The 20853-nt window shown below is 26.8% G+C and overlaps 4 protein-coding genes, 1 long non-coding RNA gene and 1 pseudogene across 7 annotated transcripts in view; 4 read left to right on the top strand and 2 right to left on the bottom strand.

Moving 5' to 3' along the window:
- The first annotated feature begins 574 nt into the window (after positions 1 to 574).
- LOC114128416 (proliferation-associated protein 2G4) lies at positions 575 to 3897 on the top strand. Its single transcript, XM_027992931.2, has 8 exons — positions 575 to 889; positions 1555 to 1683; positions 1748 to 1853; positions 1913 to 2075; positions 2175 to 2473; positions 2541 to 2689; positions 2761 to 2888; positions 3394 to 3897. The coding sequence occupies exons 1-8, from the start codon at positions 793 to 795 to the stop codon at positions 3556 to 3558; spliced, it is 1236 nt and encodes a 411-aa protein (XP_027848732.2). The 5' UTR covers positions 575 to 792; the 3' UTR covers positions 3559 to 3897.
- Positions 3898 to 4838: 941 nt separating this feature from the next.
- LOC114128415 (uncharacterized) lies at positions 4839 to 5759 on the bottom strand. The gene is made up of 3 exons (XM_027992930.2): positions 5571 to 5759; positions 5265 to 5421; positions 4839 to 5198 (listed from the first exon to the last, which is right to left on the bottom strand). The coding sequence occupies exons 1-3, from the start codon at positions 5594 to 5596 to the stop codon at positions 5025 to 5027; spliced, it is 357 nt and encodes a 118-aa protein (XP_027848731.1). The 5' UTR covers positions 5597 to 5759; the 3' UTR covers positions 4839 to 5024.
- On the top strand, positions 5081 to 10575 carry LOC126549405 (ankycorbin-like). Its single transcript, XM_050198515.1, has 8 exons — positions 5081 to 5220; positions 7164 to 7587; positions 7670 to 7876; positions 8323 to 8490; positions 8565 to 8682; positions 9303 to 9443; positions 9510 to 9617; positions 9692 to 10575. Exons 2-8 carry the CDS (start codon positions 7471 to 7473, stop codon positions 10198 to 10200), a joined length of 1368 nt encoding a protein of 455 aa, XP_050054472.1. The 5' UTR covers positions 5081 to 5220; positions 7164 to 7470; the 3' UTR covers positions 10201 to 10575.
- LOC126549404 (uncharacterized) overlaps positions 5844 to 20853 on the top strand; it is a 27635-nt gene continuing 12625 nt past the window's right edge. Inside the window, exon 1 of one of the 2 annotated variants that reach the window (XM_050198514.1) lies at positions 5844 to 6135. The gene's annotated coding sequence lies outside the window, so the exon portion shown is untranslated. Of the gene's footprint in view, positions 6173 to 20853 lie in introns of both variants that reach the window. The other variant, XM_050198512.1, reaches the window with a different exon arrangement.
- The window catches only part of LOC126549406 (uncharacterized), a 5530-nt pseudogene continuing 1458 nt past the window's right edge, over positions 16782 to 20853 (top strand).
- Positions 17962 to 20853, bottom strand: part of LOC126549407 (uncharacterized) — a 10216-nt gene continuing 7324 nt past the window's right edge. The window contains exons 8-9 of one of the 2 annotated variants that reach the window (XR_007603524.1): positions 18753 to 18901; positions 17962 to 17976 (exon numbers count right to left, since the gene is read on the bottom strand). This is a non-coding gene — a long non-coding RNA (uncharacterized LOC126549407). Of the gene's footprint in view, positions 17977 to 18519; positions 18664 to 18752; positions 18902 to 20853 lie in introns of those variants that run through there. The other variant, XR_007603523.1, reaches the window with a different exon arrangement.

The following is a 20853-nucleotide window of genomic DNA, read 5'->3' as shown; positions in this document are numbered from 1 at the left end:
ATGAACAATAATTCTTTGTAAATACAATTTTCTAGTTAATTACATTTTTAACAAGGTGTACATGAATAATAAAATAAATGTATCAAAAGCAATGCTCATAGTGTAAGTCTTGATCAAAAAATAAACGAATAATTTCTCAAGCCTTAAACAAAATGTTGTAGTTGTATAATATGTATATAATTAACTGTTCAACTGCTCAATGGGCAAAAATGCGTAAAAAAAACGTAGGTATAAATGAAAAAATAAAGATACATCTACAGGACAATACAATTGGTAGGGTACGAGATGGCGAATGAGTGCAAAATCGAAGATATTAACGACGAATGATAATCCTGTACTTCCGCTCGATAATTACGATAAAATATTAAATTTGAACTGAAAAATAAAAATGTAACAACAAGTAACAACATTTGAAATTCGGATTCGGTAATAAATTTAGACTTGTGCTTGAGGACAGTAACACCATTTGATCATATCAGAGGGATTTTTATTTTTCCAGGTTGTCGAAACTGAATTAGAATGGTCCGTTCTGTTGTTTACCGCATTTTTTTCTCTTCCACTCCTTACTCCACTCTGTTTATCTACTACAAGACTCACAAATCACAATAATAATATATAGTTCGGCGCGTCGTGCGTGTACCCTGCTCACCATACCGAGTATCGTCGACGTTCCGGCTAGAAACGTGTGTTTCTGGTAAAGTGCGTTCACAGTGTACGATTTTTGATTAGTGAGGTAGTGAGGAATTTAAGAAGATTTTCGTATTTTGCCGTTTTCTGTCCGTTTGAACAACGATGGCTGACAAGGACAAGGATAACGACGAAGTGGAAGCGACTATCGCCGACGAAGCGGTGGTGATCAAGTACAAGACAGCCGGCGAGATCGCCAACCGTAAGTTGTTCTATTCAGTATTAATGATCCACACATTCTGAAAATCATATGCACACAACCTTAATAACCGGTCCCTGACTTTTCTTGCTATTTCTCACGATTCCTGACTATTGGACCTAACCTACAAAACTTCGCGCGTACCCGGTCGTGTGGTCGCGCGGAAATTGGCTTCATCGCCGAATGCCTTTGTGGAAATCTTCAATAATTTTCGGAAATGTTGGAGGTCCTCTTGGAAAACCATATACATCTCATGAGAACATGTGACCCATGAAACGTGGCGAGAAATCCCCCACCCCATTGCGTCCTATCTGTACCCTGTTTTAGGACTAGGTATTATGAATTTGTTTTTCTGGCAATGGTAATTGGTAGTGTTCGCATGAATCAATTCCAGATGGGTTGATCCACGTTCAATTATTATGGCTGTTACTAATTGAATCATAGATACCTGTATGCCACTAATAATGAATGTGGCATTCACTTCTATATAAAAATGTATACCTCAATTATTACTAATTTCAAATCGCTGACCATGTTACTTTGAAAATTGTAAATCAAGTATTTGTATTTTATTTCCAGTTTTAAACAATGTGCTACTGATAAAACTATTTAAGTTTCATGTTTTGTTATTTAATACATTGTCTCAAGCCAATCATTTTCTTTTATAGGTGTTCTTGTTGAAATAATCGAAAAATGTGTAGAAGGTGCATCAGTCCGTGATATATGTATTTGGGGTGATAATTTAATATTAGAAGAGACTAGTAAAGTATTCAAAAAAGAAAAGGAAATGAAAAAAGGTACTTATTTTATTATATTTTTAATTTTTTTTTATAAGATTTCTGACCTTTTATCTTTATTTAGGTATTGCTTTTCCCGTTTGTATATCTGCAAATGGTTGCATTTGCCATTTTTCACCTATTACAAGTGAACCAGATCATGTAATTGCAAAGGATGATGTTTTAAAAATGTATGTTTTAACATTTAACAAATCATTACAAATAACTATACAGTCATGTACAATTTCAGAGACTTAGGAGTTCATTTAGATGGTTTCATTTCTATGATTGCTCATACTGTTGTTGTGGGAGCAAATGCTGATAATAAAATCACTGATAAAAAAGCTAATTGTTTCTTAGCTGCTCATTATGCATCTCAAGCTGCATTAAGGTTAATGAGGCCTGGAAATGATGTAAGTATCAGTTGGTGTTACATATTATTAATTAAAAAATATAATAGTACTTTTGACAATCTTATGAAATATGAATGTATTTTTTAAATCTATTTATAGACATACCAAATAACTGATATGGTAATGAAGGTTTGCAAAGAATTTGATTGTAAGCCAGTTGAAGGTATGCTTAGCCATCAATTGCAGCAATTTAAATTAGATGGTCCCAAAACTATTATTCAGAATCCTAGTGAATCGCATAGAAAAGAACACGAAAAAGCAACTATTGAGGCCAATGAAGTTTATGCTTTAGATGTACTTGTTAGTACAGGAACTGGAGCTGCCCGTGAAACGACAGCAAAGGTATCTGTATTCAAAAAGACCGAAGAAGTTTACCCATTGAAGCTTAGGGCATCTAGGTAATAAATATTTTTGGATCTCAAATCAAAAAAAAAATTTACTTATTCATCTTATTTTTTTTTACAGAATATTTTACACTGAAGTTATTCAAAAACATAGTATAATGCCATTCAATTTGAGAAATTTCGAGGATGAAAAGAAGGCTAAAATGGGCGTAATGGAATGTGTAAATCACAAACTTATCGAACCATTTCAAGTTCTGTTTGAAAAAACTGGTATAATTTATTTAATTGATCACAAATTTAAACATAAATTTATTCTGGACAAACAATTATTTATAATTTAGGCGAAACTGTTGTGCAATACAAGTTCACTGTGTTAGTAACAGCAACTGGACCTGCTCGAATAACAGGATTACCGTTTGAAGAAGACCTTTATGTGCCCAATTTATCCATTAAAGACCCAGAAATATTGGTATGTCTTATAAATATACATGTTAATAAAATTAAACTAGTGTCACTAGTTTTATCATTATCATTAATTTTATGTACACAATATTATTATTTTAAATATATCAAATACTGATTAAAAATTAAATATTTTATTTTAAAATTATAAAAGATAAAATATTTGATACAATTTTTAAAAAATCTAACGACCCATTATATATAAAGTTAATTTCTTTTAATATTTAATCTTAATGTATTGTAATTACAAATAATTGGTGAAAGATTGGCATTAATATTTTTAAAATTATAGTATGATCATCGAATACGTTGTAAATTTGAGATTTTTTGGAAATATAATTAAATAGACTTCTTTAAGTTCATTAATTTTCACCAATTTTACAACAATGTATGTAATGAGAGAATGAGGGTTGAGATCAATCGTGCATGAAAAAAAATATTATTACTAATACATTCTAATATGTTTTCATATAATAATTTAACAATTTTATTAAATAACAAACTATTTTTAGAATTTACTTAAGACATCTGTGAATCAAAGAGGAATTTTGCAACCTGTTAAAAAGAAGAAGAAGAAGCCACAAAAAAATGCTAACAATGCAGCTGGAGAAAACTGCTCTATGGACGTCGATCAATCATCAAAGTCAGGAGTTGAAAAAATGGAAGTGGATGCTTAATCAATTTTCTTCCATTTTAATAGAAATTATGTACAAAATGTTTTGGCATTGTATTACAAATATAAACATATTAAACCAGAAAATCAGGAAATTTTCAGTAAAATTTTTACGAAATGTTTATTAACTTCTATGAATGACAAATTATATAGCTTTAGAGTCTCAAATTTGAAATCAATATTGACCAAATTATATAAATTTTATAAATTTAATATTAAATTTATTCATGATCTATAGAACTAACAACTTTAAAATCCTGTTTACTTATATTGCCCTCCAAAACTATTTGTAATTTACTTGACTTGTTTTCAAATAAAGTTTATAAAACATTGTCAACGTATATGTTTATTTTTTTATTATGAAATTTTGTTGATAACTAGAAGCAAAGAAAATCTTTATACATTTTTTTTATATATATAAATTAAATTGTGTATGTAACTCTATAAAAACTTTAAAATCGAGTTTTTAATGTTATATTAAATTGATTGATGAACATCCAAAGTTTTTTGAGAAATGCAAAATTAGTATTAAAATCATTTTTATTGTGAACATATTACAAAGTATAGATAAGATTTTCGTTAATCATCATGATTTCAATCATTCAATTTTTATTCAAACATTATTTTTTTTTTTTTTAAGTAAAACGCCATTATTATGTTAATTTTACCATTTTCATTTACATAAAACTTGTTAATTATTTATAAAATAATTGTTTAATTTTATACATACACATCGTTGTGTAAAATTTGAAGTACATTTTAATTGCATTTAAGTAATTCACTATGATATTGTATCAAAGATGTATGAAAATACTTATATTCAATGTTTAAAACATGAAGTATATACTTTTCTTTTTTTTATTATTAAGTAATATGTTGCTCATTTTTATACCCTGGTTAACATGGTCTATTTTTCTGCAAAATAATAATTTGTAGATATTGAAAATAACAAATAAGCAACGAGTAATTGAAATACCTATTTGAAGTAACATTGATTCAATGGTGGCATAATATGTTATAGTTGGTACCATAGACCTGATATATACAAATGTAAATATGTAACTTTATTTAAGTACCTACTTAAGAAGTTAAAAGAAAAAGAAAAACAACCAAGAAGACAGAACATAGACTGAAGTCTTTAGACTAAAGACTTATAAACTAGTTTTGGTCATATGATAAATTATCAGGTTTATGGTTTTGATCATAGACCTGATAAATAAATAATCATGGCTTAAGATAAACCATGATACTAACCTATCTCAAGCCATGGTTGCTACTCATAAATATTGTTTTATTATTTTAATTGCTTTATATTGAACAAATTAAGTACAGTAGATGGTGTAAATAACATATCAAATAATCTACTTAATATTTCAACAACAAATGGTTATAAATAATTAGAGAACAAATTCCTATTAAATATTAACATGGTACATGGTTTTATTTACTCAATACGATAATAGATCATTATTAATTTTCTTTGGATTTATTCACTTGTACTTCAACCAATTGATATGCTTTATTGGCCGCACAGACACATTTGTTGGGTACATCGATAACAAACTCGCCAGCATTATACACACCTTTGTTCCAACATGCTGTCGATGTGGATTTTAAATTTTCTACAGATGGCAATGATTTTACCTTGAAGATACAAATTTTACACGTAAGTATTATTTCAGAACTGTTATAGTAATAATAATAATTTACTTGTTCTGGCATTTCTGACTCTGCTTTTTTGGCTATAGGAGTTAAAATTGCAATGATGATTTTAGCTATTTCCCGTGATGTTTCACCATCTTTCCATATACCTAATTCTTGTGAACCAAATACTGTTGCTCCAAATAAAGCGCCTCTTATAGTGTAACTAAAATTTAAAAAAGGCATGATACACAAAGTTATGCAATATAATGTAAAGGCTATTCGGTATAATTTAAAATGTTTTTAAGGTCATTCAGTGGCCTATAAGTAAGGTGTCAATTAAAATGTTTATAATCTCGTGATTTACAGTCTTACCTTATAAATTTGTTTAGTTTACTCATAGTAATGACTAGTTTTATCAATTTAATACAAAAATATTTCACACTTCAACACATAAATTAATAAAGCAACTCAAGATATTAAGATTAAATTGTTTTAGTTAAAAAGTTTGTTTCGAACTTGGCATTCAAGCTGCTCTCACGAATTGCCAGTGGGTACTTATCAAATAGTTTGATACGCGAGCGATATGATTACAAATAATGATAATAATTATCAATTTTTTCTTATCAGTTCATGTAATATTATTAGCACGATGTAGAGAAGACATCGTGATTATAAGCTATGGGACAAACCCACCGAATTTGTCAAAATATAGTCTCAAAACAATTTAAACATCGTTTAAAATGTTCACATTTACAACATTATTTTGTTTATTTCGAAAGTGAAACCTAAAATATAAAATCAATATGTCATCCCCTCAAAAATATTATCTATCTTTTTTGTAATGGGTGATATTATTCACCCATTATTACTTAAAAACATAGAAAAAATGATTCAGAGAGGGAAACAAATAGTGCGCTGACATCCTCTTAAACAAACGGTACAATAGCAATACTGCAAAAGTTGCTTACGTATAAGTAAGAATTAACGAATTAATTTTTTTATGATTTATAAATTTCGTATTTAGGTACCTATCAAAAATTAATATTTATGTCATTTAGAGATCCTTATAAACTATAAATACATTTTTTATTTATAAGTCGAAAAATTTGACTGTTCGCTGAGCTATATAGGTATATACCTAGTTAGTTATCGCTAAAACTAATTTTAATGATTAATTTTATTTTAGTACAGTCTTTAAGTTCTTCTATGAATTTAAGTGAATCAATATAATATATTACCCATAATATATTTATTATTATTTTTTATTAAACAATAATAGTATATCTGATTCTTATGTATTCATGGAAAGTTATTTCGTCCTTGATATAGGTGTAGTCGTATAGGTAGATAGATTTGCCATTTGTTAAACGGCATTTTCTGGTGTCCCAGTTGGTATTTTAGTTTGTCTTAGTTAATAGGAACTAAGAGAAAATTACATTTAATAATATTGTATTGTATCATTATATAATTATCTTATATAACTAGAAACACAAACTTTTGTTTTCTGAATGACGACTCTTCTTTAAACACCTAATTATTTGAGTAATATAACTTTGTGGATTACGGACAATGTCAGCAAAACATACTTAAAGTGGTGCATTTGCTCCACCTAAATTTAGGGATGAGTGTTTACTGGGTCTATATAATAACACTTAGAAATTGGTACTTATTTAACATGAACTTAATAATACATTGATCATTGATGGCCAAATGAAAATAATATTTTTGAGGGTGTCTAGGTAGGGATGAATGGTTAAAATGTGTATTTGCACCCCTACCTTAAAGTAGTTCGGCGCCACTGATTAAGGATAAAAGGAAAAAAATATTAAAGAATATGTTCGGTGATATATATTTATGGTTCTTTCTAAGGCCTAAAATTTAATTCATTTTAAATCATGATTTTTTGAGATAATTACAAGGTTCTCCTTTTTTATTTAAATAAAACTATCATAAATTTTGTTTCAGAGAAGGAGAAATATTTTTTATTTGCCCATCATCTCTTGTTCAGCAAAATCGTTGATCTAATCATGGTGCATATTTTATCCAAGGAACTGCCATTATGGGTGGAGATAAACGTCTCAATTGCCTTGATCAGGAACAAGTAGATTTTGATTTATCAATAATTGTGATCAATGTCAAAATAATATTATCAAGACTGAAAAATATTTTATTTTTGGAGTTTAGAAAAAAAAACCATCTGGTTCAATAACACACTGTTAATTGCTTTGTGAATTTTCTTGAAAAGAATTAAATTTAGAAAAAAATTCACATAATGACTACGGATAAGTCTTCAGCCAAAGAGGTGTTCTTTAATTCATGTAAAAATGGTGATTTGAATACAATTAAAATTAACTTGTTTCACAATGTATCACCGTTCAGTCTTGATAAGGTGAATAATATTTATTATAAGTATTATAAAGTTTAGAACTTTGATTTAAATTAATAACATTTGTTCCATTTTATATTTTAAGTATGGAAACAATGCTTTGCACCTAGCTTCTATGAACAATCAACCAAAAGTATTGGAATACTTATTAAAGACTGTCAAAACTTATAAAAGTAACTTTCAGAATAAAATTGGACGTACTGCTTTAAATATTGCAGCCGCTCAAGGTGCATATGAGTGTATTGAAGTTTTATTGAACTATTTTCACTGTGATATCAATTCAACAGATAAGGTATAATTTTTTTTTTGTGTTTGATTTTAATTTATTAATAATAATTTATTTTTGCAACATTAAAATATCTTAAAATTATAAATAGGTACTTAGTTAAAAGTATATTTATTATATTTTAAAAAGCTTAAGTCGTAACAGCTTTAAATATCAACTATTAATTTTATTATGAACTGGATTATAATTAATGTCAAAATCAATAATAATTTTCATACTTTTTAAATTTAGTTATGATGATCGCTTATAATAATACTTACTACAAAAAATATCTTACAGTTCATTTTGAAGTAGAATCACAAAATAAAAATATCTGAAATTAAAGTAAAATAAATACATTTAAATAAACTTTTATTGTAAATTGTACTTAAGTATACTATCAAGTCTTTGTTAAATGTATCTAATAAAAATATTTTTCTATATATTTATTTTTGTAATATTTTATTTTTTAGATTTTTCTCAATAGTCCATTGCATTGGTGTGTTACAAGCAAATGTATCAAAGGTGTTAAGAAATTATTAGATGTGGGAGCTGATTTTACTTCTGTAAACAAATTTGGTAAAACACCTTTACAACTTGCCAAAACAACATGTCTGGACATTTTTCAATTAATAGACAATGTAATTTTTTGTAATGATTAATCATAAAACATTAAACTATTACTATATTTAATTTAATTTATTTTATTTTTCAGTTTATCAAAAATAAAAATAAGGATCAAAGTTTGCAGACAACTCCACATATTAATGATATTGAAACAAAAACGAAAACTATCTCAAAATCATCAAATTTGTCACAATTTAATGTAACTAGTAAGTTGTGGGTATACTAATCTTGTAGATTTATTCATACAATAATTATACTATAATATTATAATTCAATTCCAATAGAGATAAAAAGAAAATAACACCTCTTGTTAAATAATATTTGTTACACTCTTAAATTTGAACTTAAAGATTAAAATTGAACAATTTAAAAATCATTTAGACATCTTCTAATATTGTATTATTTATTTATGGATATTTTTAGTTTTAAACTTTTTGCTTAAAAAAAAAATAATGTTTTCAATTTTTAGATTCTAAATTAAGCAATAAATTGTACAATATTGCGTGTTATGTTATGTACATTGTAAGTCAGTGTTTAGTTGTAACTTAATAAATGAATAACAATGATTTATGATTCAATATTATACTATATACCTAGTCGATAAAAGAGTGGTGGTGCTCACTCAATGCCTCTAAGAACCTTTTTGAACAATTCTTTGAAAATAAAAAAAAACTTTTTTAATGTAAAAATACCCAAATAAACAACAGGTACATATTACAACCTAAGTGGAAGATTGTGTATAACATGACACGAGTCTAGAAAAAAAACACTAATAGTAATATTATAAATTTATGTGATGGTTTTTATATGTTCAATTTTTTGATAGATGATAAAACAAAATCGAATTCAGAAGTATTTGATAAGACTGTTAATCAGCAATGTAGCAATTGTGAAACAATACTAGATCCCAATTTGACATCTAATAATGGAGATGAATCATTTTATTTAGATATTTCAAAATTAAAAAGTAAGTATAAATAAAATTGATTGTTATTTTTCTCTTTTCATTAGATTAGTTGTATTCATGTTTTAGATGGTGATAATTCTGTTTTAAAATTACTGGAAAAATCTATTGAACCAGTAGACGAAACTTCTTTTGTATCATCTATTTTAAATAGCGGAAAAGTTATTCAGTTGACTGGTATTATATATAATTTAGTATTATGAATAAAAATAATGATAATTAGGTTTAAAGTATATTTTTATAATTTTTAGAAGCTGGTATACTTGCTTTAGAATATACAAAAAACGAAATAAATACTCCAATTCCTGATCGACTTGTACAAAGCTTCTTGAACACATCTCAACAGTATAATGATAATGAAAATCATCTTGACAATGAAAATATTGAAAAAGATACTGAATCAGGTTCAATAACACTTTCCAGAGGATTAAAACGGCTGAAAAGTCCACAACCCTGCTCCAAAAGATTTAAATATACCGAAAGTACTAAAATTACAGAGTTTGAAAGTTTATTGGACCAATTGAGTTCTAAGTTTACTAAAACTGTACCCAGAGTTTATAATTCAAATTCCTATTGTCCGCAAAGTTCGTCAACTACAGAAAGTAGTACAATGAGAAATAACGAAGTTTGCAAAAATCAATTAGTATGTGTAAACTCTGATATTAATGCACAACCCAAATGGGTAGATGATCTGATGTGTTTATTGCATAAATTAGATAATTCGGACATAGTGGAAAATAAACCAATTGATCTACCTTGATAGGCATTGTCATTTCTTAATAGCATCTAACTAATTAGGTTGTACCATTTATGTCATTCCTACTTGTGCCAATAAGCAAAATACATTTTTTGCATTTAACAACTTATGTAGTATACATTTTGTAAATAAACGGTCACATTTCTACAGAGTAAGACTGATCCAAAAATCTCTTCAAAACATTAATACATTGTTTGTTAATAATATAGTCATCATTAATTTTAAATTGTTTTAAGTTCTATGTATTTTTTTTTATTTGAATTGTTTTTATAATTTAGGTTCTCAAAAAAGTATGAAATAAAAAAAAATAACTTAAATAACTGTTTAACTATTACTTTATTTATTTTTTAAATTGTTTATTAGTTCTTTAAGTGCTTTTTTAAAAAAAAAAAATTTTTATGACTTAAAGTTTGGTTTATAATAACAAATTGGATCTAATTTTTTACTTTTTGGTAAACTTAAATAATCAGAAAAAACTTAAACGAAAATAAAATTTTGTTACCTATCTTTAATAAACTTGTACCACACTTCTTGATATTTTCCACTTTAAGGAAAATTTATGAAGCATATTATGTATGTTTTTGGGTTTTTCGCGTTATATGATAAATATCGAGTAGTGTGCTACTTTATGACATGTTATGAATTGATTTTGTTTAGAAATAATATCATCGTCAACGTCAAGTTTAAATTCCACTTCCTTGCCTTTAACTCATATAGTGTCGCTAAAGGTTTCAAGTTTTGTAATTAAAAATCAATATTTTTTATCCTTAATCAGAATCAGAAAATCAATATATCTATATTCAGCCTCAAAAACCTATATAATATGCGTTAAATAATTATGAAAATCTTGGAAAAATTAAAATTTTTTTTGTAAAACATGTTTTTGTTGTAACTTGTAATTGGTATACAAATTTGGTTGAAGGTATTTAAAAATAAATTACCGTAAAGTAACTTGAAATATTCATATTATCATATTTGCTAGACTTGTTATAATTTTAAAATATTGTGGCTTTGTGATAATAAATAGATATTTGATTACAGACACGTACATAAAAAAAAATTTGGGGGGGAGGGGTTCATAGAAAAATTTACAATAATCAATATTTATCGATGAATGATGATATAAATAAATTACACAGCTATTAATTTTCGGAGGTGGGGGGTCGAACCCCTAAACCCCCCCTTGTATATGTACCTGTTTGATTATGTATGAAAACATTTTTCTATTTTAATAAACAAAGGTTATTCAAGATTTCGCATAAGTTAATCTTATGGAAATTATTGAATAATAAAAACACAAGTAATCACAATTTTTTTTTTTTTTATTGGCGTTTAAATTTTATATTTTTACAAAATTCATTAAACCACAAAAATAGGTAAATAATTTTGTAATTAAAACTTTTAGACATATTGAAATTTAGCATCTGAAGCTTGAAAGCTTAAAAATTATTCCTTGTAACTTTTTTGTTACAATTTAATAAATATTAGTTATGTTGATAAAATATGTAAAAATGACGAAATTTGAAAATTAATTTTTAGCAAAAGTGCATTACATTCTAAATTAAATCTTATACAAAGATCTAAATGAGCTTTTTTTTCAAAAACCCAGAAATATCAAAAATAAATATGTACAGTTTTTTTTAAAATATTTATTTCGAGTTTAAATTTTTAAAAAATTGGATATTTAGTAAAAAATAACTAGTATACATATTATTATTTATTTAGGAAGTTATTTTATTGTAATATTAATAAAAATGTATTATTGTAGAGAGTTTAAACTATATATCGCTTAAACTTCAATATTATTATTCACTACAGGGCACAGGCAATGAATTTTTCAAAATACTGAGATTTGGTTTTGATAACAATTATTTAAGCTTACCTGCAACCTACCTACCTTCTAATAGCTAAGAATCGTTTATCGCGATAATATAATATCATTGAATTTAAATTTAAAATATCCATTATACGAGGTACCTATATTTGATACTTCCATGTATTAGAACAAGTTCCCAGTTTTTAGTTTTATATAAGTATCTTTATTAAACTAAGTGTAATTTTTTAAATTTAATTAAAATATATAACATTTAATACGTACTTATCAAATTTGTGTATATTAAACTCCTTAAAAGTTCAAATTTAATATAATATTGCTACTATATATCTTGTATAATTTTTCTAAAAAAGTTATTTTCTTATAAACCTATACAAATAAAGGAACCCTCAAAAATACTATTTTTAATACCTTTAATAATATTTAATATTATGTAGGTGTCTCCTTAGAGACACTGCTCTCAGCTCTGAAACCCCTGTGAATAATCATATAAAAAATGCTAATGAGTTTATTTAACTATGTTTCGGCACTTTTCCTAATAATATTGAATATATTATAGGTAGATACCTATATTTTTTTATACGAGTAATTATAACTTTATTTTAACATGTTTATTTTAATTTATAAATTAATCTTAGATTTTAATTAGCTTCTATGACTATAACATTCTTATTATGGTAAAATGGACTTAAAACATGTTTAGTCTAAACTTTTAAATGTTATGAGTAGGTACAGGCTATGCATAACTCTATATGTACATAATTGTATGCAATCTTAGGTTTTAGACTCTAGTATTGCTCAAATTAATAAATAAATTACTACAAATAAGATTTTTTTTTCATTTAGATAGTTTTACAATCTGGTTCATGTTAAAATAATCATAAGGGAGTAACTCAGTAAGTCATATTCGGTGGTTTTTAGACATCAGAAAAAAACCATTTGTCACTCCGGTATAAATTTTAACAAGAATATAAATCTCTTAGAATAAACGTAGTGTGTAATGGAGCATTTATGTGGATACTTTATACAATCATAATGACATCGTAGTATCGTACATTATTAATATAAACTAAGATTGACACTACGGCACTGAATATATTTATACCATAAACGATTTAAATAAATCATTTGAATATTAATTAAATTATCCGCTCGTCATGAAATCTCTGTTTTAGTGTTACAGAAGCGGATACAGAATGTTTTAAAAAGTCGAAAAGTAATAAAATAGAGATAAAATTTGCATAAAATGTATCATAACAGTTTCAAAGGTCTTAAATATTTATGAGACGACGGTCGGGAATCAGGATGATCATAAAAATCGTTCGTGTTTAATATTACATTGTATTTACAAACGATTATACATAAATATAATACTTATATCAGTTATATCATAATTATAGGTATAATAACTATATACTATTTAGTACTTATCATGATTATCTTTTTAAAATGTCCTAGTGAAATTTTGTGTAACAGGAAATTTAATTTAAATAAAACAAAATATTATTTTATTGTTTTAAATAGTTAAGTATTTAAGAAAAAAACTTAGAAGAATGGATATTCACCATTTTATAACTTAAAATTACAAATATTTTTCCAATAAAATTTGGCAAAACAATAAATGATTAAATTAAAAAAATTAGTACCTACTTTATTTCAGAGTTATACTAAGCCTATTGACTGATTCATATAATATTTTATTATATATCATTTTAAATTTTGGTCAAAGAGATATCCTTAGAAGTGTATCATGGAGACAATTATTAATTCAGTTATTTTTCATACTTTATAAATTATAGTAGATGGATTACTATAAAAGAATTATTTGTTATTCATTTTTTTTATCTATCAAACATACAAAAAATTGTTATGGACAACATTCCGCCAAACACATCGAAGTATAATTAAAGTGTAATAGATTGAACAGAAGAAATGGTCTCCGAAAGTCGAAATTTGAGTCACACCAATCGATTTGTCCAGAGGAGCGGACGTTAACGCCGGCGCCTTCCACGGAACTAATGAACACGAAGCTCATCATCTTGGAAACAGATTTCACCTCCGAACCACCAACGACAAATGTCAAGGCCTATCGTGGTGACTCCGTTTATACAATCGCAGCCGAGCCCACGATCGAGGATGATAATAAGGAGATATCTTTAATTATCGTGGGTATGGATTGAACTGTGCCATTAGTATTTAGTACGACCACGACAGAAAAGAAGCCGGTTACTGTCGGTCTTTCTGAGTGCTCTCCGAAGGGTCTTCAATTGAGAGGAGCTCTATTGTACTCTCCTGAGTTTCCGTCATCGCCCGCCACCGACCTTACCGTCCAACTGCACAACCTCGCACTGGTCGCTCTCGCAGTCACTACCAGCAAATACCATGTCCAACACTTCACTGACTTCACTCATTACACGCGTCCTGAATCGGCTGCGATAAACGTAAATATAGATAACCAACAGTGGCCATAATAATTCAGTTTTCACCAACGCCATCGGTTTTCTTTTCTCTTTTTCTTATCCATCTATCCTGTCACAGTAGTCTTTAAATGTTTTGGTTAATTTATACCTATTTCATATTTGTTCATTGTTATAAAAATTCCTTTTGTTATATTATATTATAAAATAAATAAAAATTGTTATGTACACAAAAAAAAATTTGTTTTTCATATTTGAGATGAAATATGGTTTACACCCAACGAGAAATTTAGAGATCTATCGCTCTACTGTACAATCATTTTCTAGTGAAGTGCCAATCACGACTGCTCGATGTAATCGTAATGGGTGTGTGTTAAACTTGAATTCAAGTCGGCTTTTTATACTAAACTAGAGAAATATTTTTTATAGTTTATTATAAAAATAATATAATTTAAGTATAATAATAGTATAATAATATATACATTATACATAAATGTAAACTTTATTTCTATATTATATTATTTAATGTAAATACTATACAATTGTGGAAATAGGTTCATATTATTAAAAAAAATTCTCTTAAAATTAATAACATTGTTCAAAATCATTATTAAAATACGTAATCTCAATTCTCAATCATTCTGTTTGTAACATAAAATAGATTCACACCCACTACACAAGGGTAAATAATCCAGAAATGATTCGAAGGGAGTTGGAAGAAGAATATTTATAAAATAATGAAGCTACAATATTTTTTACAAGTAGTCTGCAAGGTCTTTCGAGGTATAATTTATTGAGGAATGCCCAACACTAAAAATCACAGGGACAATGCCATAATAGCAAATGATAAATGTATTGTAATTAATTAATGCTAGGTATTATTATAATGTTTTAATGACAGATAATTTGTGGTTTTAATTTGGGTTTATGTTATAATCGATAGTGATTACCATGTCTACGTGCAGGATTATTTATAAGTTTATAATCTATTTATTTTGTTATTGCATGTATTTAGGTTAAAAAATGTATAAACTATAGTATGTATACTATTAAACGAGCAACAGTTTCCCATTTTCATATTTTTATTGTTAAATAAATTCTGTTCATATGTAAAAAGAAATATATTTTGAATGGAACAATATAGATTGGACCGTTCACTATTGAGTATAATAATACACATATATAAATATAAAAGTATCATACGTATTATTCATTCAAACCTATATAATGTTATTACATCGATCGTTTATATAGATAAGCAACTTGAAATGGTTTAATTTAAACGTATAATATGCAATGTGCATAATATGTCTATTGTCTATATAGGTAGTTACAACTTACAAGTTACTACTTACTATACTTATTGTAAAACAATAAACACGAGTAATTAGTTTTAAATTTACGTAATTGACTTCTTCCGTGACGATCGATAATTTGGATACATACTATACGATATACCTACCTTCCTAAGCAGTAGAAGTTATCTATATATTGTATAGTAAATATTATATAACTATTAGAAAATACAGATAAATACGTACACTTATAATAATACATGGATCATAACAATGGTTACAATATGGTATATAAATATATAATATCTAGTTACTAGTTAAATAAAATCATATAACAGTAGGTACAGGTAATAGTGGTAATACTTGGTAATAGGTTTATTTATATTTTATGTACCTATACCTTAATAAAATAAAATGTTGTTTATATAATTTTTATATAAAAAAATTAAATAATTCTAAAAAAATATTTTTATTGAAAAAAAATGTACCGTGAAAATTTTGTGAAGATCAGTGTGTCGGTGCTTAAAAAAAATTGTAAACTACTGATCCAAAAGTACCCAAATATCATTTTTGTGGAGAAGAGAGTTGACGGTTACTAGTATTAATAAACATAATAGGTACCTACAAGTTTATTTTCATTTTTACTCGATTTCGTTAAATATATAATGAATTGAAGGTATTGTTTTGTAATTATTGTGCATAATTTTGCGACTTGTGTTTATACGAATTTTAACATATATTTTACGTTCATTCTAGATATAATAAATTAATATTTTATACATTTGCACCTAGAATAATAAATAAAAATATTGTAACAACAATATGTTAGATGTCTTCGTCGTGAAAACTTTATAATAATAAAAAAAAATTAATACAAGTTAAATATTAATCATCTATTTAAATACAAATTCTTAAAAAAATAAGTTTAGATTATATTATAATAATTAATGAATATATTGTTACGATTATAAGTATTAAGAAAAGTATAACTTTTAAATAAACAATTATTAATATTATTATTATTATTATAATCATCTTATGAAATATAGTATAATGCGTATGATGATTTATTTGTTTTTAATTTTAGCTTGTGTAATAGCTCAAGAATGGTTAAACGGAACATCAAATTATACAGCGTTAATGAGTGACCTCCATATCGACTTACTGGAGCCTGGTATTGCTGTGCAGCTGTATGAAGCGAATAATGATAATTACACATTAATGGGTACAATGCCTGTCGATAGGAATTGGCAAAATATTACCATACATTGTGGTGTTATCACTAAAGGTGGACACTATATAATCCAATTAATTTCTAATGACACAATTGAGTACGATGACGTATTTCAAGTAGGTGGACAATATTTTAACACTATAGCGTAAAATTATATTGTAGAGAAACTAGTGTGATTTGAAAACAATTATTTTATAGTCGTAATATTAGAATAATAAATATTGTGTTATAAAAAATGTATAGATACTTTACTTCAGATAGTGTTTCAATTAAAATTTAAAACAAATCTGAAATTTAAACCCTCTCCTCCCTAGTCTGACGGTTAGGCTGATACCTACTAAATGTCTAGTTAACAGCTACTAAAGTTCAATATTGTATGATAGCGAATGAATAAAATAAAATGTACGTAATTACAATATGAATAAATTATTAAAGGACGGACAAACGGTCGAACTCGACGTCCGATCTGCCAATGCGTGCAAGAACGTCTCCAGAGAGTCGTCCCGAGGTTCTATGGAACATTTGGTATGCGTGCATATTATATTATGTATTGATCGGCTTAAATAATTTCACCACGCATACAACGGATGTATATACGAGCATGTTGTTTTTTTGTTGTAGATTGTTCATTCTGAATAAATTCGTGGTTACCCAAGATTTAGGAAAATACCTTTAAAATGCGATATTTTTGGTATCGCCGGTTTTTATACAGCAGTATTAAGGCCGCCCACACGCCAAACAGCCTTTACTCACGTCATGGACGGGCAGTTAGAGGTAGAAATTTTTTTTTAAATAATATTCTTACTACAATAATATTATATGTTTAATTAACTCCATTTGGTTTAAAATAAGGTTATTCCGAGCAATAAATTCACCTTGGATGTAGACGGAAAATCATTATTCCATTGTGATAACTACGGTGGTGGTGTTCCTGTGACGTTTCAGTACCCGTCGTGTATCTTGCCAATTTCTGACAAAGTAATAAATTTAATCCGTTCTCTAGTGTATACAATTAAAAAGTCATGTATTTATTTTTAGTATACCTTGTTAAAGATTTTTTCTCCCATATATTATATATAAACCAAATAAATTGTATAAAAACAAATTGTAAATATCTACTCTCTTAAAATCTTTTGAAAATCTTTCAAGCCTATTTATTTTCTTAATCTAGTAGAACACATTTATTCTAACATTTCTAACTTTTAAATATAAAGGTTATTCAAAATTGATTGAAGTTAAAAATTTGCTCATATTGCATGAATGGTTAAATATTTTATTTATACTGCATTTTCTACAGATTTTAACAATATTATATAATAATATAATATTACAACTTTAAAACAATTCTATATTATCTGAAAATTGACTATTTTTGCTTAAAATATCTTAAAATTTGATTTTTTAAATATAGATACGTTATTATTAAAATATTAATTTTTTTTGAATTTTTAGATTAGACTGTTTGGTCGACAACGCGAAGATGTGTCAACATTGTTACCGCCGACTAAATTGCATTACATATCTGAGCATCGAATAGTTAAAGGGCGCCATAGTGTGTACTTCGATTGCGAATTGTTCTCGGAAAAATATATTGAATATTGTTTTGTCTATGTTAATCAAGCTATAAACAGGGCATATACAAACATCAAGACCAAGTGTGTGCCGACATCACCAATCACTGGTATGCTACGATAATGATTATGAATTGCATAATAAATTATAGTATAATAATATTAATAAATTGAATAAAATATTTAAATATGTGATCGACTTACGTAGAAGACGATTCCGGACAATGGAGTAAATGGAGTGAATGGTCGCCGTGTTCGACTACGTGTTATGGAGGAACTAGGAATAGATACAGGACTTGTGATTCGCCCCCACCAAAATATGGAGCCAAATTTTGTCAGGTAAATAGGTAGAACTGTAAAAAAAAATTAATTTATGATAAACTGATAAATGACATATTTAAATTTTTAGTTTAATTTTCTATCAAAATGTATTAAATGTAAGAATTATGAATACCTCTATATTCACTTATATTACATACCTACTGATAATCTTACAAACAATGGGTATAATAATAGAATCTTACTAGAATATATAAGTTTACTATACTAAATAATACAACTATGCGGAAATGTAAATAGACTATTCCATATTATATATAAATTATAATTCGTAAATGCTTTTGAAGCTCTTAAGTTGTACATACATATTTTACTTATCGGTTATCCTGTGTTTATTATGTTAACTTGACTATGAAAATTAGTAAAATAATCGTATATAATGTAAATACCATTAAATAGTACATAGGTATAGGTTAATATACATTCAAAATAATATAGATTAAAATATTAAATATTTATCCTAGGGTTCATCATTACAAACCGAATCGTGCGGTGAAAAACAAATGTCTGGTAATGAATGTGTCAAAATTGAACAACAAATTCAAAAATACAATAACACCTCAGCTACCGGTTTTTTGCCTACACATGATAGCGATGAGCTGGGCGCTGAATGTCGTTGTGGATGTGTTATTCACATGTCCAAAGCTACTCGAACATTATCTGCCACGACGAAAGGATGTCCTGGACGATCGTTTTGGTTAATAAAAGTATGATTAATATTATTTGATTTTTTAAATTTCAATAGCGTTAGACTCGTATAATTACATTTTTCTGACTTGAATACTCGTATGATGAAAGAAATGTCATATGGGACGATTTTTACTTTCTAATTACTGTTGTGTTGATAGTTTTAGAATTGTTTCCTAAATTATATATCGTACCTATACATAATTTAAATATTTTATTTTGTAGCTATACGTATGTTAACTTTTTACATAATATTGATATTAAATAAAAAAATAACAAAACTACTATACAATTTGATTTCATTCGACTGTATTTATCATGCTCGGACCAATGGATTAAACTTCGCGATGGCGACTCAACAGCTTCTAATCTTTTAGCACATTTAGAAGGCACTCCAGATTCTATAAATCCTATTATGTCGACTGGATTATACCTATTGGTAGAATTTTTTTCAAGTACAACTGTACTATCAAATGGCGATTGTTTTGGAGGATTTTTTGCTCAAATAAATCGTATCGGTTAGTTTAAAAAAAAATGTCTGATGTTATTTTTATATCCAAATGTTATAATAAATAAATATAATATATTTGTTTTCACAGGAGTCAATAACTGGTCTTTACCAAATTCAAGCCATGTAAAATTTAATAACACCTTTATTTATTTTATGTCAGATATCGATTCGTTTTTAGCTACAATTTCAGCAATTTTATTATTTTTGCTGGTTACTTGTATGTGTTTTTCCTTGCAATTCGCTGAACGTAAACACAAATACCATAAAGCTATTACTACAATGGACAAACATTCTAATAGTACGTAAATAAATTATTAAATATTTTTTGCTAAGATAAATTATATGTATATATGTTTTTTTTTAGTGGGTTCAACTTGCAGTATGTTAAACGATAATGGATGTATGGCATCAACTACTACTTTACAGTCACATGTACCACCAATTTTAGAAATTTTAGATACTGATGAAAACCAAGATGATGTGGTTTTAGAAGAAACAATTTCTGTGACTGGGTAAATTTTATATAATTAATTTTTTATAGTTTTAAACGTATTAGCAAATCCAGAAGTCACACAAGGAGGAGGGGCATATTTTTAAAAATTAAATTACCTTTTTTTAATATTTTACCTTCGTCCTTCATTTTAATTGTAAAAATAACTACGAGTACCTAACGGTAATGGTGAGTTTTATTTATCGTTAGTCGATACGTATGAATAAGTATAATCGCCTAAAAAACTATTAAAAATAGTATAATACTATAATCGATAT

The sequence above is a fragment of the Aphis gossypii genome, chromosome 1 (assembly GCF_020184175.1).
Source record: "Aphis gossypii isolate Hap1 chromosome 1, ASM2018417v2, whole genome shotgun sequence".
NCBI lineage: Eukaryota > Metazoa > Arthropoda > Insecta > Hemiptera > Aphididae > Aphis > Aphis gossypii.
The sequence above is the reverse complement of the archived record's forward strand: the minus strand, read 5'-3'. Positions and strand labels throughout refer to the sequence as shown.

Bases quoted from the DNA above. Each gene is read 5' to 3' on its own strand.
- LOC114128416 (XM_027992931.2), top strand. From the start codon at position 793: ATGGCTGACAAGGACAAGGATAACGACGAAGTGGAAGCGACTATCGCC. The intron at 1,854-1,912 runs GTATGTTTTAAC...GTACAATTTCAG, and splicing joins AAGGATGATGTTTTAAAAAT to AGACTTAGGAGTTCATTTAG. The intron at 2,474-2,540 runs GTAATAAATATT...TTTTTTTTACAG, and splicing joins TTGAAGCTTAGGGCATCTAG to AATATTTTACACTGAAGTTA.
- LOC114128415 (XM_027992930.2), bottom strand. From the start codon at position 5,596: ATGAGTAAACTAAACAAATTTATAAG. The intron at 5,422-5,570 runs GTAAGACTGTAA...TTTAAATTTTAG, and splicing joins AAACTAAACAAATTTATAAG to TTACACTATAAGAGGCGCTT. The intron at 5,199-5,264 runs GTAAATTATTAT...TGTATCTTCAAG, and splicing joins AGTCAGAAATGCCAGAACAA to GTAAAATCATTGCCATCTGT.
- LOC126549405 (XM_050198515.1), top strand. From the start codon at position 7,471: ATGACTACGGATAAGTCTTCAGCCAAAGAGGTGTTCTTTAATTCATGT. The intron at 8,683-9,302 runs GTAAGTTGTGGG...ATTTTTTGATAG, and splicing joins GTCACAATTTAATGTAACTA to ATGATAAAACAAAATCGAAT. The intron at 9,618-9,691 runs GTATTATATATA...TATAATTTTTAG, and splicing joins AAAAGTTATTCAGTTGACTG to AAGCTGGTATACTTGCTTTA.